This window comes from Corylus avellana, chromosome 9, assembly GCF_965113065.1.
Source record: "Corylus avellana chromosome 9, dhCorAvel1.hap1.2, whole genome shotgun sequence".
NCBI classification, from domain to species: Eukaryota; Viridiplantae; Streptophyta; class Magnoliopsida; order Fagales; family Betulaceae; genus Corylus; species Corylus avellana.
Genome location: NC_142498.1, coordinates 17,113,359 through 17,130,232, shown reverse-complemented (window position 1 = coordinate 17,130,232; position 16,874 = coordinate 17,113,359). Strand labels below are relative to the sequence as shown.

Below are 16,874 nucleotides of genomic sequence, written 5' to 3'. Positions count from 1 at the left end.
TTAAACTTAAGATTTAGACTAAGTTTTCGGCAAAGGTACCTTGAATACATATGTACTTGTCTCGAATTTGATCAAACACAAGGAATCTTATGTTTGCCTTAACCTCCCACCCAAGTGAAAGATCATTGGTAGCTACTATTCCCAAGTATAGAGAGATGTGACCATTCCCATTACTATTCTTTTTCCCATTTGGGTAGAGTACCAATCTCCTAGACTATGTAAACAAAAATGCTCATATTTTTTTATTAAAAGAAAAAAGGAAAAAGAAACCAATAGCCGAAAGAAGAAGGGGAGTCATGAAGATGCACCATTGATAGCCACCAACTTCAAATTGGCCAGAGTGACATTTTTCCTCCTTCATCCCTAACAATAATGAGAAATTCTTTAATTGAATGTATAGTGATCATGAGTTGGTGGGAGATCTGTAGTTGATCGTACTATTCCTGAAGAAAAAAAAAAAATAGAAAAAGAAGAAAAATTATATTCAAAAGATATAAAGATAATTATTATTGTGATATTTTTTGTTAATAGTTGTGTATTAAATCAGAGGTCAGAGGGTTGGGCAGTAGAGTAATTCTTAAAGTTCCAAATCTTTCCTTTGAAACCTTTGTGTAATTTATATATATATGTTCTCAGATTATAACAGGGGAAGGGGGGAGGACTTTGGGTAATTTATATAGTCAACAAGTAGCCAACAATTAGAGAGAGAGAGAGAGTATACCAGTTCCATCATCGTCATGAGGGAGAGGATGGCAAGTTTTACCTTGCATGTCTTTCTTTTGAACCATTCTTTCTCTTCTCCTGGTGTTCCTCTACTCTACTCTTATATTTTGAAGAATCTCAAATGAGTTACGAGGCTATGCATTTATGTGCCTTTTTAAGCTTCCCAATAGGTCTTTTTTTTTTTTAACGGCCAATAGGTCTTTTTGTTTCTCCCAAAAAGAGAAGAAAAAAAAGGGGGCAAATAATAATGGATATAAATTTTCTCCAAACCAATTTGAAGGAAATATCTTTCAACTTATTTAAAATTGTGCCAAGTGTTTATAAATATTTAAAATGCACATTAGATCCTTAAGATCATTAATAGCAAACTTCTTCCAGACTGGTTTGGAAGAAATTTCTGTCCAATAATAATATATATGTAGTAGAAGAGAGAGAATGACTATAAATTGTACAAATCTAAATAAATTGAATTTTTTTTTTTTGAATTAGTGTGATGTTAAGGGTACATGAGGTTTGGGATTTTTCTAGTGTAATGATTATCATTTCGTCAATACTTTAATCTAAATTGGTTGATGTTATCTTATATTGTATTTTCAAATTTAGAAGAAAAAAAAAATCACCAAACTTCCTCGTATTATAGGACTGGTGGCATTTATATATTTCTCGTATTCGAAGAATGGTAGAGAAATAAAAAGGAAAATAATAATAATAATAATAAGAATAATCAACCATTTTTAAGATTTGATTCAGTCGAAAATTCTAATCCAAAACAACCTTAGCTTTTGAACCGCTTTTATGTTGTGGCCTTTTCTGGGTGCCATTTATTATTACCAAGAATTTAAAACCATTTTGAAAAGAAAAAAAATTAATTATTTAGGCCTCAAAATTTCCAATCATCAAATTTTGATAATCAAACTAACCTATCCGAATAATGTGGAATAGGATCCTCTCCGATCCATTATGGACCGGAGAATATTCAATTCATAGTTGAGATTTATTATTAGAAATCCTACGGCCATAAATAAGACACATGTCACACTACAAAAAAAATAATAGAAAAATAAAGAATGGCTGGCCAACCTATCTTGGCCATAGGGGGTGGCTCGGCCACCCGCTAAATCCAAACTAAAAAAAAAAAAAAAAAAAATCGTTTGGCCCTTGCTGGTGGCCGGACCACCCCCAAGAGCCATGGGGTGGCCGCCGGCCGGTCTGGGGTGGCCCAAGCCACCCCAGGGCCCTTGGGGGTGGTCCGACCACCCCCAAGGGCCAAACAAATTTTTTTTTTTTTTAGATCGGCGGCCGGTCTAGGGTGGCTCAAGCCACCCCAGGGCCCTTGGGGGTGGTCCGGCCACACCCCAAGGGCGAAACGATTTTTTATTTTTTTGTTTTTTTAGATCTGGCCCTTGGGGGTGGTTTGACCACCCCCATGGGCCATGGGGTGGTCGAAGCCACCCCCAGCCCCAACTGGGGTGGTCCGGCCACCACCAATGGGTAGCCAGTCACCCCTTAATTTTTTATAAGGGTTAAATACCTCAAACCCCCAAGGGTTTACCAGCTTTATTTTTTCCCCCTTGAGGTTTCATTTTTATCATAGGACCCCTCTGGGGTTTTGATAAAGGACCAAGTTAGTCCATCCGTTAGTTGACCGTTAGGACTGACACGTGGACCAATCAGATGTTGACACGTGACACTTATTTAATTTTTTTTTAATTAAAAAAAATGTATTTTTTTTTTAAATAAAAAAATAAAAAAAATAAAAAAGAAAAGGAAAAAACTGTGCCCAGGGGGTGGCTCGGCCACCCTCATCTGGCCAGATGTGGCCACCCTCAAGGCCAAAGGGGGTGGCCAAGTCACCCCCAAATGGCCAAGAGCCACCCCCAATTTTTTTCCTTTTCTTTTTTTTTTTTTTTTTTTTTTTTTTAATTTTAAAAAGACATTTTTTTTAATTAAAAAAAAATTAAATAGGTGTCACGTGTCAACATCTGATTGGTCCACGTGTCAGTCCTAACGGTCAACTAACGGATGGACTAACTTGGTCCTTTATCAAAACCCCAGGTGGGTCCTGTGATAAAAATAAAACCTCAGGGGTGAAAAAATAAAGTTGGCAAACCTTAGGAGGGTCTGAGGTATTTAACCATTTTTATAATTTTGTTTCATAATTTTTTTTAAAAAAATATATAATATTTTATTATTATTTTTTTATTAATGGGACCGATGACCTATTTATGGCCACAGGATCTCTTTAAAGAGATCTTGACCATTAACTAGATATTCTCCAGTCCAAAATAGACTAGAGAGGATCATGTTCTGAATAATGTGGAATATGATCCTCTTCAGTTCATAATGGACTAGAGAATATCCAGTTCATGTTTGAAATTTCTTTTTAGAAATCCTAGAGCCACAAATAGGACACATGTCCCACTACAACAAAATAATAAAAAATTTTCAGATTAAAAAAAAATAATAATAATAATAAAAAAATAAAGGGTGGCTGGCCACCCCATCTTAGTCATAGGGGTGGCTAGACTACCCCATTTTAGATGGGGGTGGCTCTCATGGCCGACCAGGGGTGGTCCGGCCAACCCCTAAACCCAAACTAAAAATAAAAAAAAAATAAAAAAATAAAAAATCGTTTAGCCCTTGGGGGGCCATGGGGTGGCCGAAGCCAACCCCAGCCACCCCTTAATTTTTTATAATTTTTTTTAAAAAAATATATAATATTTTATTTTATTTTTATTAATGGGACATATGTCCTATTTATGGCTTCAGGATCTCTTGAAAAAGATCCTGACCATGAACTGGATCTTCTCAGAGGATCTTGTTCCGAATAATGTTAGGTAAACTCCTAAATGTGATGTGACTTTTAAAATCATCATTAAATTTGGAGTGGTTATTATTGAATTTTGATATATTTATACTTTTAAAAGCCACCTCACATTCAATCTATATATATCCGTGTAAAAAAACCCTGCAAAGCTTATGAAATGTATAATTTAACAAAAAATTTGTTCATATACTTTGGATAATCAACTAATTACGTTCCTGCGGTTTACTTTACATGACGCTGGATAGTAGCAAGTGCTTGAGAATTTTGGGTATTTAAATTGGACAATAAGCAATCAAAATCTTTATTCACTCTACTCTTGTTAATGCTCCGTTTGTTTCGTCGTAAAATGATTTTTGGAAAATGTTATCCATATTTTTGGGTATTTGGTGCGACGTAAAAAAATAGTCAACAGAAAATATTTTTCATTTGACTGAAAATTCTTCTTTAATTTTCGGAAAATAATTTCTATTTTTCAAAATTGTAAACATTTTTCTGAGTTTGAGCATCTCGTTCTCAAATCGACACCCCACCTGTAGTGTCCCAGAATTTTCAAAGCTATTTAAATAGATTATTTTGATAATGATGTTATTTTAATATCCATTGTAGCTAAGGATTTTAATTCTTGGGAAATTTATGAGAGTGGTAATTAGAGAATGGTAATTGGTGAAATAGTATAGGGTTGGTGAAATAGTAAAATGAGGGTATAATTGTAAATTGAAGATAGAATGAGGGTATAATTGTAAATTGAAGGTAGAATAGTATAGGGTTGGTGAAATAGTATAGGGTTGGTGAAATAGTAAAATGAGGGTATAATTGTAAATTGAAGATAGAATGAGGGTATAATTGTAAATTGAAGGTAGAATAGTATAGGGTTGGTGAAATAGTATAGGGTTGGTGAAATAGTAAAATGAGGGTATAATTGTAAATTGACGGTAGAATAGTGTTTGATTTTCTCCTATAAATAGAGCTCTTCTCCTTCAGAATTTTCACCACTCATCTCCTCTCCCATCTCTTGCATATATTCTTCCTTCTTCCGCTTTTTACTCGGTCTTTCTTCTTTCTAAGAGTGTTTACTCAGAACAGAGAGAGAAAGGGCGAGACCAAGCGCTACAAGAAAGAAAGAACACAAGAGATAGCGGACTTTAGAAATTAGTTTCAAAAGATATACTAGTGGTGTTAGTCATATTGGAGCAACTGGATTCCTTCATACCACTTTTAGCTTCAGTCTAGAGGTAAGTAAATTCACTACCCCTTCTAAAGTTACTTCATGTCATGCTATTTATTCATTCTTTAGTAAATTGTAAATGATTATTTTATTTACGTATTATGAAGTTATGTTGCATGCATGAAGGATTTCTAAAAGAATTATTTAGAAAGTTTATATTTCTTTAAAGGCTTTTTAAGCACAACAAGTTTATATTTGGAAAAGTTTCCATTTTAAGAAAAGAAAGTTGAGAAATGATGATGATTATAAGAAAGAAAAATGATGATAAACCCTTCTACATGTTGCCCTAAGATGCATCAAAAGAAGTACAAAGAAAAGTACAAGAGATGAGATAAATGTTTATGAAATGAGGGCACATGTATGGAGGAGAGTATTTTTGGCCCCAAGATAAGATAAGATGAGAGTTCGGTACCGATACTCGGATGGAGGCGAAACCACTGAAGGAGGCTATGCCAGAAGGTGGTATTCCATCAACTAGACCGTTGAGTGCACCAAGAAAGAGTTAATTGACGGTCGGGCATGGCTGTGGCCACAGTTCAGTGCCATGGTCACAAGGACCCGCAACCCTCGTGCACAGGGGTAATAGTGTACATGGGCCTTATTATGAGAAAATGATACTATATTTTCAACGAAGATATGCTAAGATGATTTACAAAGATTATTTATAATGATGCATTATGATGATGATTTATAAAGATGATTTACAACGATGATCTATTACTAGATGTAATAGTATGTATATGTTACGGGAGATGCAACCGTACATACAGATATTATTATGGCTAGAATTATATTTATTTGCGAAAATGATTTTCAAAACTGAGAACAAGGAGTAAAACTATTTATGGTCGTGGATGTTACTTGCTGGGCCCCCTTTGGGCTCATTCAGTTTTATTTCTTGTTTTCAGGTAGAAAGGATGCTGGAATAGGAGGCCGGAATGGGGTGGGAATAATTATTAATTTTCAAAGTCTTTTCATATAAGTTATTGTAATGATATGATATTCCGCAACTAAAGTTTAATGTTTTCTAATTTCGCTTGTAATAAAATCTCTTGAATAATGTTTTATACATTTTCGTATCTTTTAAAATCAAGTACTCTGATAGACCTTATAGATCTTTGCAAGAATTTTTGTTGAAAAAGAAGAAAAGTGGCAAACTCAGTCTTAACGGACTGGGGATGTTACAATTTTGGTATCAGAGCAAAGGTTATAAGGTTCTGGCAGACTTTTCAAAAAACAAAAAAAACAAAAAAAAACAAAAAAAAAAAAAAAAATTTGGGGGGTTAATGAGAAGCCACATTCCGGCCAAGTAGAGTGTGCATTGTTGTGTGGTCTCTAATAAATGATGCATGAGCATTTTTCTAATGGTTAATTTTTTGTTAAAAAAAAAAAAAAAAAAAAAAAAAATCATCCTAGTGTGATTAATTTGGAGGATTTTATTATTGTGATCATGTTAATGACGGAGATGAATTTTTATTTTATAGATAGGTTGTGATCTATAGTATCTGCCTATTTGGATTTGCGGCAGTTTTCTAGAGTATCGATTGATAAGGGTATATTTTAAGGTGTCTCGAGGATTTAGAAAAGATTATTGATCATGATTTAAAAATCGTATGATGATTTTATAGATTTAGGTTGCGAGATGATTTGTGAAATTAACTTGGTGAGAAAATGGTTTTATGGATTTAGGTTGTGAGACAAATTGTGTAAGTGATTTGGTAATGAATGGTCTTATGGATGTCGGTTGTGAAATGATTCTTGAACTGAATTAATGATATAAGAGTTTATATGAGTTTTTTTGGTAATGGCTAAGGTTTGGTCGATGACAATAATGATACTATGATTGATGTTATAATATATGGATTGATGAATAAGGATTACGTAGTGGCATGAAGTGAATGCCTAAGTATTGCAGGGATAAATGCAAATGAGGTATACCCTAGAATCTATAAGATATTTTGATATATAAAGTTGTGGTTTAAGGATTTTGATATTTTCAAATGATTGTGATGACTTTAAGGTACAATTCATGAAATCTTTGAGGTGATTCTTAGAATTTGAGGTGCTAGGTTTTCTGTAATTGAGGTAAATTATATTGAAGTGATGCTTAAAGTTTTGAGGATGAATTGATGCTCCTAGGTTGTGGATAATATTTAAATTTTGAGGCATTAGTGGATATGAAATTATGAGAAATTTTAGTTACATGCCAAAGCTTTTGATATAATTTTCTTTTACTAAGTAAAGATAATGGATTATTATTCTTGAGGTAAATTGAAGCATAAAGGTAAGAGTTGAAAGACAATATGATACAGTGATATAATATAGTGACATGATCTAAATTTCTCTTATAAGATATATGTTCAATGATATTAAAGTATTTTAGAGGTTGATAACATGTGATGGTGCATACTTAGATGTTTTATTGAGTGATTAACTTGCTAAACAGATTGTTTGTTTAAAGGAAGTTATTACAATGACAGAATGATTTCATAATGAATATTAAATGAGTACTGAATGATTACGAAAAGAAATGTTTGGAGAACAAGCTCCTTATATTATTACATACCAGTGTCCATAAAAAAAAAAAAAAAAAAAAAAAAAAAAAAAAAGAAAGAAGAGAATTTGTTGCATAAAGAGACACATGGTAATGATGAGCAGATGATTCCTCAGAGCTGCTCCAGAAAAATTATTTCTGCATAGAAAAAACCTAGTATGAGCAGAATCGTATATATTTATATAATTGAATTATCAAAGAGAATATTTATTTCTAATGAGGTACCTGACTAGAGCGTGTGCGGAGAGACTTGCAACACCCCTGAACATCGACCCGGAGTTTTTCGTGCTGTCGCTGGAGACGTTCGGTATTCTTCTCCATTTCTAGCATCTTTGGTCCCAAGTATTCTGCGTAAGATAACACCATCTTTTTCAGCTGAGTATTCTCCTGCTTCAAATCCACGTGTTTTCGTTTGTAGTATTTGAGCATTCGCTGTAAGACCCCGATTTGGTTTCTTGAGACTTTCAGCTCAACATTTCTGGCACTCAAACGTTGTGCCATGTCAGAAACTGAAGCAGCACCTTGGATACTGAATGCCAATGAGTTATTAATAGCATCAGTATCCGACCTATCAGCTAAGAACGTTTGATCCCGTGGAATTACGAAACCTTTGGCCACTGCTACAGCAGTAGAATCATGGAGCATGACAGAATCGTGAATAGTGGTAGGACGATTGTCAAAGACAAAAGTTGGCTGCCATACGTTAGGATATGCAGCAGGTTCATTAGGGTGTGTAACAGGTACGACGGGATGAATAGCAGACACTTCAGGGGGAACAACAGGCACCTCCGGTTGCACGTCAGGCATAACAATGGGTTGTGCTGCAGGAGCAACATTCAAATCGAGGTTGTTAACGGATGATGATGATACTCCCATATTTAGGAGAGTAAGGAAAAATAGTTGAGAATACGAAGAAATTGGGAGAGATGAAGTACTGAGAAGAGACTAAGCGTCAGAAACTGAAGAGATTTTTTTTTTTGAAGTTTCTGGAAGTAGCAGACGAGTGGCTTTAAAGAAATTTTTCACTTCAGGTGAAATAAACAGTAAACAACAAAGCGTTAGGCGACCTCGGGCCGCGATGGAAATTTTGTCAAAAGATCCCGTGGAAGTAGGATCTTGTCTCCTGTCATAAATTCGACTGAGCTCATTTTTCAAACCCACTGTTCAATCAACGACTTCAAATACCATGCGTGGGCAACTGAATGAATTGTCATGCCAACGCGCACCACGCGCTCGTTCATTATCCAGAAACCCTTCCTATAAATTCACACCTCTTTCTCCATTGCAACACATGCCTTCTGATCATACTCCTTCGCCTGAAATCTTCTGTTAATAGCCTTCCATACAATGAAAGCTCGACTTTTCTTCCAGTTGAGCATATCCTCAAAAGAGAGAAAAATGCAAGCATCACGATTTGATTCACAAACCCAACACCTTATACTCTCAGTAGTAAACCATTGAAGCAAGATTATCGTTGATCATGTCCTGCGGAAGCAAGATTATCCTTGATCATGCTTCTCAGGCTAAATATCTCTCTTTTCTTCTCAGTCTTCGTAAATGACAGAAGAGAGAGAGCATCCGATGTGGGTATATTGAAAGTCTCACATACATGCCATGTCCTGAAATACTTTTCAAATCTTCATTTCTAGAAAGCAACAGGACTATCTTTCTCTCTTTCTCTTCTTGACCTTGCAAGACCCAAGGGAGAGAAATTATAGCATGTGTACTTTGGAACTTCCAGCCTGGAAACTTACCCATATCCTACTTTGCTTGCTTATCAATTTCATCTCTAGAACGCAGCAAGCACAATATGTATTAGTCAAGAATGGATGAGAATCTTACATTTGATGTAATCGTGTATTTCGTTTGAGTTGAAATCATAATTACGAGTTTCTATTGTTGAGTTATGATTTATCAAGTAAAGATGTAGTACTGAAAGATTTTCGCTGATATTGTAGCATCAACACAAAAGTTGGGATGAGAAAATAGAAACGGATGTGTATTTAGAATGAATCGAATTATGATGTCACTTCTGAGGTATATTCATGTAATGATGTTTTTGGAAAATATAAACTGTAGAATGTTGGTGCTATTTACTTTTACAGGTTTATGATGGTGAGAAGTTAATAATTATTAGAGCATCATATTAAAATTTCGTATGCATGATTTGGAATACTGAGATACTAAAGAGAATATAGGCGGGGATGATTTTTACACCTTTTTGATAAGATTGATTAAATTAGATCGAGAGAATTATTGCAGGCTTGAAATGAGGACTATGATGATTGGAGGTATGAACTATTGATCACATGATTTATTAATTTGATGTTTAAACCTTGATTGTAGACTGTTGATGAATAACTCGATTGTTGTTATTGAGGTTGGAAAGAAACAATGGAAAAGATTTTGAGGTAAGATTTTAGTGTGAATTGATGAATGATTGCAGAAATTGAGACTTTAGACTGTGAATAAGATTTACTCATAGAAGAAGGAGATGGAATTTCAATATGATAAAAGAGAGTAAGCTTTGATGAAGGATTGAAAGGAATATTATCTGAATCCCTCAACTTGAAGATTGGACGATAATATTATAGGTTTTAATTTCGAGGACGAAATTCTAATAAGGAGGGAAGATTGTAGTGTCCCAGAATTTTCAAAGCTATTTAAATAGATTATTTTGATAATGATGTTATTTTAATATCCATTGTAGCTAAGGATTTTAATTCTTGGGAAATTTATGAGAGTGGTAATTAGAGAATGGTAATTGGTGAAATAGTATAGGGTTGGTGAAATAGTATAGGGTTGGTGAAATAGTAAAATGAGGGTATAATTGTAAATTGAAGATAGAATGAGGGTATAATTGTAAATTGAAGGTAGAATAGTATAGGGTTGGTGAAATAGTATAGGGTTGGTGAAATAGTATAGGGTTGGTGAAATAGTAAAATGAGGGTATAATTGTAAATTGAAGATAGAATGAGGGTATAATTGTAAATTGAAGGTAGAATAGTATAGGGTTGGTGAAATAGTATAGGGTTGGTGAAATAGTATAGGGTTGGTGAAATAGTAAAATGAGGGTATAATTGTAAATTGACGGTAGAATAGTGTTTGATTTTCTCCTATAAATAGAGCTCTTCTCCTTCAGAATTTTCACCACTCATCTCCTCTCCCATCTCTTGCATATATTCTTCCTTCTTCCGCTTTTTACTCGGTCTTTCTTCTTTCTAAGAGTGTTTACTCAGAACAGAGAGAGAAAGGGCGAGACCAAGCGCTACAAGAAAGAAAGAACACAAGAGATAGCGGACTTTAGAAATTAGTTTCAAAAGATATACTAGTGGTGTTAGTCATATTGGAGCAACTGGATTCCTTCATACCACTTTTAGCTTCAGTCTAGAGGTAAGTAAATTCACTACCCCTTCTAAAGTTACTTCATGTCATGCTATTTATTCATTCTTTAGTAAATTGTAAATGATTATTTTATTTACGTATTATGAAGTTATGTTGCATGCATGAAGGATTTCTAAAAGAATTATTTAGAAAGTTTATATTTCTTTAAAGGCTTTTTAAGCACAACAAGTTTATATTTGGAAAAGTTTCCATTTTAAGAAAAGAAAGTTGAGAAATGATGATGATTATAAGAAAGAAAAATGATGATAAACCCTCCTACATGTTGCCCTAAGATGCATCAAAAGAAGTACAAAGAAAAGTACAAGAGATGAGATAAATGTTTATGAAATGAGGGCACATGTATGGAGGAGAGTATTTTTGGCCCCAAGATAAGATAAGATGAGAGTTCGGTACCGATACTCGGATGGAGGCGAAACCACTGAAGGAGGCTATGCCAGAAGGTGGTATTCCATCAACTAGACCGTTGAGTGCACCAAGAAAGAGTTAATTGACGGTCGGGCATGGCTGTGGCCACAGTTCAGTGCCATGGTCACAAGGACCCGCAACCCTCGTGCACAGGGGTAATAGTGTACATGGGCCTTATTATGAGAAAATGATACTATATTTTCAACGAAGATATGCTAAGATGATTTACAAAGATTATTTATAATGATGCATTATGATGATGATTTATAAAGATGATTTACAACGATGATCTATTACTAGATGTAATAGTATGTATATGTTACGGGAGATGCAACCGTACATACAGATATTATTATGGCTAGAATTATATTTATTTGCGAAAATAATTTTCAAAACTGAGAACAAGGAGTAAAACTATTTATGGTCGTGGATGTTACTTGCTGGGCCCCCTTTGGGCTCATTCAGTTTTATTTCTTGTTTTCAGGTAGAAAGGATGCTGGAATAGGAGGCCGGAATGGGGTGGGAATAATTATTAATTTTCAAAGTCTTTTCATATAAGTTATTGTAATGATATGATATTCCGCAACTAAAGTTTAATGTTTTCTAATTTCGCTTGTAATAAAATCTCTTGAATAATGTTTTATACATTTTCGTATCTTTTAAAATCAAGTACTCTGATAGACCTTATAGATCTTTGCAAGAATTTTTGTTGAAAAAGAAGAAAAGTGGCAAACTCAGTCTTAACGGACTGGGGATGTTACACCACCGATACCAACCCAAAACCCCGCTGAGACTTGACTTGGACCCGACCGGACCTGCCTTGGACCTCACCAGAAACATCGGACCTGCCCTAGACCTTGTTGGGACCCATCCAAGACTTGCTTGGGACCCCGCCGCGACTTGACTGGGATTCGCCCGGGACCCGACCAGACCTGCCTCGGACCCGACCAGGACTCACTTGGGACCCGCCCAAGACCTCACCCTTAGAGTAATCCCAAATGCATCCTTAGAGTAAAAAATTTTTTAAAAAAATACTTTTGAAATTTTTTACCAAACATGCTAGCTTTTATTTTGCACAACTTTTTAGCATTTTAAGTATTAAAAATATTTTTTAAGCTCTCAAACATAATTTCAAACAGACTCTAAATTCCATATATTGCACCTGATTAATTAAAGGTGCAATATATCTTTTTCTTAGTCGGATGAAAAAAAGAACTTTTAAGCTTCCCAATATGTCTTTTTATTTCTCCCAATGACTTGAAAAAAAAAAAAAAAAAAAAATGCGACAAATATGGATGTTGCTGCCGCCCAGGTGAAACATTCGAAGAATGGTAGACAATTAATTAAGAAGAAAAAAAAATTAATCAACCATTTTTAAGATTTGATTCAGTCGAAAATTCTAAACCAAAACAACCATAGCTTTTGAACCCTTTTTATATTGTGACCTTTTTGGTGCCATTTATTATTACCGAGAATTTAAAACCATTTTGAACAAAAAATTAATTAATTATTTAGGCCTCAAAATTTCTAATCATCAAATTTTGATAATCAAACGAACCTATTTGGACAATGTTAGGCGGACTCCTAAATGTGTCATGATTTTTAAAATCACCATTAAATTTGAAGCGGTTATTTTTGTCTTGAGTCTTTTCTAGGGACCGGAACCCACCCCTTTCCTATTCAGATTCCTTGTAACCCTTCCTTATTTGTGTTTTGGGTCTTCACCGACAAGCTTGCCGTTAATTTGAACGTTATTACCAATTTACCATGCTAAAAAATCCAAAATACTAAGAAAACTGATCAAGTTAATTAGGTTTCCCACTGTCCCACGTATTATCATACGCAAGTCATTGAAAGTATGCAGCACAGCAAAAAAAGTACTGGCTATATAAACCCCTTAACCAGTGCAATAGAACGAAGGAATTCAATTTGAGCACTTGCAAATAGGATTTATATCCTTTAAAAATTTTACATGTCATTTTAAAGAAAAGAAAAAGGGGATGACAAAATTCCCTAATCTTATTCATAAAATTCAGGCTTTGTTAGTTAAGGTTTTTTTCATTATCCATTTTATTTTTTGTTTTAAAAACAAAAATATTAACAACACAAAATATTTAAAATTACTTTATTTTTATGTGGCATCATAACACTTTCAAACAAATAACATAAAACAACCTGCAAGAACTATTAACAAATTGAACCTTGTGCTCCTCCAACATAAACGTACAATTATTTTGAGGAGAAATCCTTAACAACGGATATGACATCAATTTTACATTCAAAGAACAAAGTATCACCCACCAAGTAGCCCTTTGATGTGTCCTGTAGCTCTCTCATTGACGAAAATTTATAGAAACCAAGAAAGACGGGACCAGAGAACCAATCCTCAGCTGTAAGGTAAGAGTTGGACTTGGTCATATTACTTAATATATTTTCCTAGATTGGTTTTGGGTGTAAGTTTTCAGGAGAATTTTCTTCTATTCATGTAGAAAAGAAGTGAAGGTTTGCGAAAGTGAAGAGAACAAACCTGTCTTTTCAAGATGATTGCTATTGATTTGGTCTCTTATTCGCAGCTTGTATTTTATGTACATTTTTCTATTAGGAGGAAGACTTTCCGGATTACATAAGAACAGATAAAGAGTCACCCTTGAGTCTAATTCTGTTCTTCCTCCCGGCGAATATTGATACAGCTTACTATATCCAACATATGAAGAGAAAAGGTTGTAAATTAACAGAATAAGTAAACCTATACTTGAGACTGATATAGAAGCTGAGTTAGCAAAATGCCAATCATACCATTTTGTCCCTTCAACAGTGAATTGCTCAGAGAAATAAACTTTGTCTTTCGAGGCCATAAACTTGTCAATCTTCCAAGTGAAATAATCACTTTGAGGTTCATTTATCATCGTGAAACACACTCCTTTAAAAGGACCTTTAATAACATAAAGTTCCACCCCAAGGACACAAGTGTCATCAACAAGATATCCATTTAATGAATTATTGAGAGTATCATGGGAAAGTAATTGATCGATTCCCCATTCAGTCTTCAATTTATGAAAGCGTTTTACTACTTTCCCATTTGCATCTTTGTTGTTGATGTTCACAAGCAACAATAAAGTCAAATATCAAATCAAAACATAAATATATTAAAGAGGAATATTCATATGGACAAATTGCAATCAAAGTTTTTAACTTAAGATTTAGACTAAGTTTTCGGTAAAGGTACCTTGAAAACTAAGGTACTTGTCTCGAATTTGATCAAACACAAAGAATATTATGTTCGCATTAACCTCCCAGCCAAGTGGAAGATCATCGGTTGCTGCTATTGCCGAGTATAGAGAGAAGTGACCGTACCCATTGCTATTTTTTTTTCCCATTTGGGTAGAGTTCCAATCTCCTAGAGATGGAAATGAAAATGCTCATATTTTTATATTTGAAAAAAAATAAAAAACCAAAACAATTGAAACGAGAAGAGGTGTTAAGGATATAAACATTAATGAAAAGTGTTGATTTGTATTTTCTAAATGAACGGTTAACCATAATTTAAGTAATATGTTTGTACTTGAAACTATTCAAATCACAATTCTATAAATAGAGTTTTGTACTTAAATCAAAGGCTTTAACGTGTTGATGTAGGCAGTAACTCTTATTCTGTCTCTTTCATCTATTTCCTCAATCTCTTTAAATTATTATTAGTTTTTATAGGTTTCCTCAAATTTTTTAGATTATTATTAGTTTCTATAAGGAGTCCCGAAGATGCACCATTTATAGCCACCGACTTCAAACTGGCCTGAGTGACATTTTTCCGCCTCCATCCCTAATAGTAAAAAGAAATTCTTGATTTGAAATGTATAATGATCATGAGCTGGTGGGAAATCTGTGGTTGATCGTACTATTCCTGAGAAAAAAAAAAAAAACCATTACATTAGAGCTAATTATTATTGTGAAACTTTCTGCTAATAGTTGTATATTAAATCAGAGGTCAGAGGGAATATAGTAGTTGTTAAAGATCAAAATCTTTTACTTTAAACGTTGACAATATTTGGGTAATTTATATATTTTCTTTTCTCAGATTATAACAGGGAAGGAAGGAGGGCTTTGGGTAATTAATTTAGTCAACAAGTAACAAACAATTAGAGAGAGAAAGAGAGAGAGAGAGAGAGAGAGTAAACCAGTTTCATCTTCCATGTCTTTCTTTTCAACCACTCTTTCTCCCGATGTAAAGATGAACGCCTTCTGATCAGTGGCGGACGTAGGGTTTTTCCTATGTGGGGGCATTTATTTAATGAATAAAATATAAAAAATAATTAAATATAAAAAATAATTTTTTGGTCTTCTTTTTGCATTGGTGTATTTTTTTAATGAATACAAAAACAAAGTTGAACAAAAATATAATGAACCGAATAAGTGAATAATTCAACACAATTTTTAATTATGTTTTAAAACATATAAATAGAACTTACAATTTTTTTTTTGTCACTACTAGCGCTAATTCAATTGTCCTATTTGTAGATATGCTCTTCGAATTTAGTCTTTATCACTAGGATGATAATCACACTTTTTTTTCTTTTTTTTTTTTCCTAAAGCAAGGATCTCTGGACAGATTTGTTAAATCTACTTCAACACGAGGTTGTTTAGAATTTGATTGGAGGTCAATAGAATCCTTATTTTTCTCCATAATTTCAGACAACTACAATTATATATTTATACAATTAAAGTATGAAAAAAAAACTATATAAATTCATAAATAATTAAATATAAAAACAATTAGCAAAAATAGGCTTAATAGCAGTATAATTATATAAATATTAAGACAATTTATTTAAAAGAACAATTATTTTTACAAGGCTGGCAAGCACGCGTGTTTTATTTTTACAAAGTCTTTTATTTTGTTTTTAATTTACACAGCCGCTGTTCCCCACTTTGGGCTTGGCGTCTTGTTTTTTGTTTTTTGTTTTTTTTTTTTTTAACTTACACGGCTGCTGTTCCCCATCATTCTTTAATTTTTTTTATTGTTTTGTTTATATTTGTTGCAGCCTGTCCCCACTCCCCCAGTCAATATTCCCAAAAAAGAAAACGCACCGTTTAGAGTATTATTCATTGTCTTCTTCCTTCCATTCGTCTGAAACACTACATTTCTAATTTTTTTCAAATTTCATTTTACGAAGGGGCATAATATATGGCTAAAGCACGAGGGAGAGGGCATAATCATGGCTAAAGGGCATACTTATGCCTGAGAGAGGACATAATCACGGCTGAGGGGCATACAAAAAAATTTTACCAAATGGCAAGGAGAATTTTTAGGGGTTGACTGGGGGCATATGCCCCCAGTCGACCCTCCCTGGATCCGCCCCTGCTTCTGATATTTTGAAGAAGCTCAAACGACTACGGAAGGAGTTCCAATATATGGTTAAACTCGATGGCCGATGGTCATATTTATTTCTCTCAATAGGATGGAAAAAAGGGAAGCTAGAGAATAATATATTCTTGCTCCGGCTGGCGAGCAAGCATCTACTAGTTTTGAAAAATATTTTTTGGCTTGCCTTCCATGGTGGGGAATCAAAAACTCGTACATTAAAAGGGATAAAAGAGCGAATATGGAAAGGTATTAATGAATGGAAGAAGAAATTCATATGGAAGCGGGAAAAGAAATTCTCATCAAGGCTGCATGCAATTCAAGTTATCCCAACATGTAGTATGAGTGTTTTTTTGTTGCCTAAAATTGTGTTGGGAAA

General features: G+C 34.1%; 1 protein-coding gene and 1 pseudogene across 1 annotated transcript in view; both read right to left on the bottom strand.

Moving 5' to 3' along the window:
• Window positions 1-788, bottom strand: part of LOC148583877 (protein RESTRICTED TEV MOVEMENT 3-like) — a 29,143-nt gene extending 28,355 nt beyond the window's left edge. Inside the window, 4 exon segments of the mRNA XM_088510805.1 lie at window positions 40-209; window positions 309-390; window positions 393-443; window positions 722-788. Coding sequence (XP_088366931.1) covers window positions 40-209; window positions 309-390; window positions 393-443; window positions 722-788 — 370 coding nt within the window.
• Window positions 789-13,368: 12,580 nt separating this feature from the next.
• Window positions 13,369-15,417, bottom strand: LOC148583876 (uncharacterized; annotated as a pseudogene).
• Window positions 15,418-16,874: the final 1,457 nt, after the last annotated feature.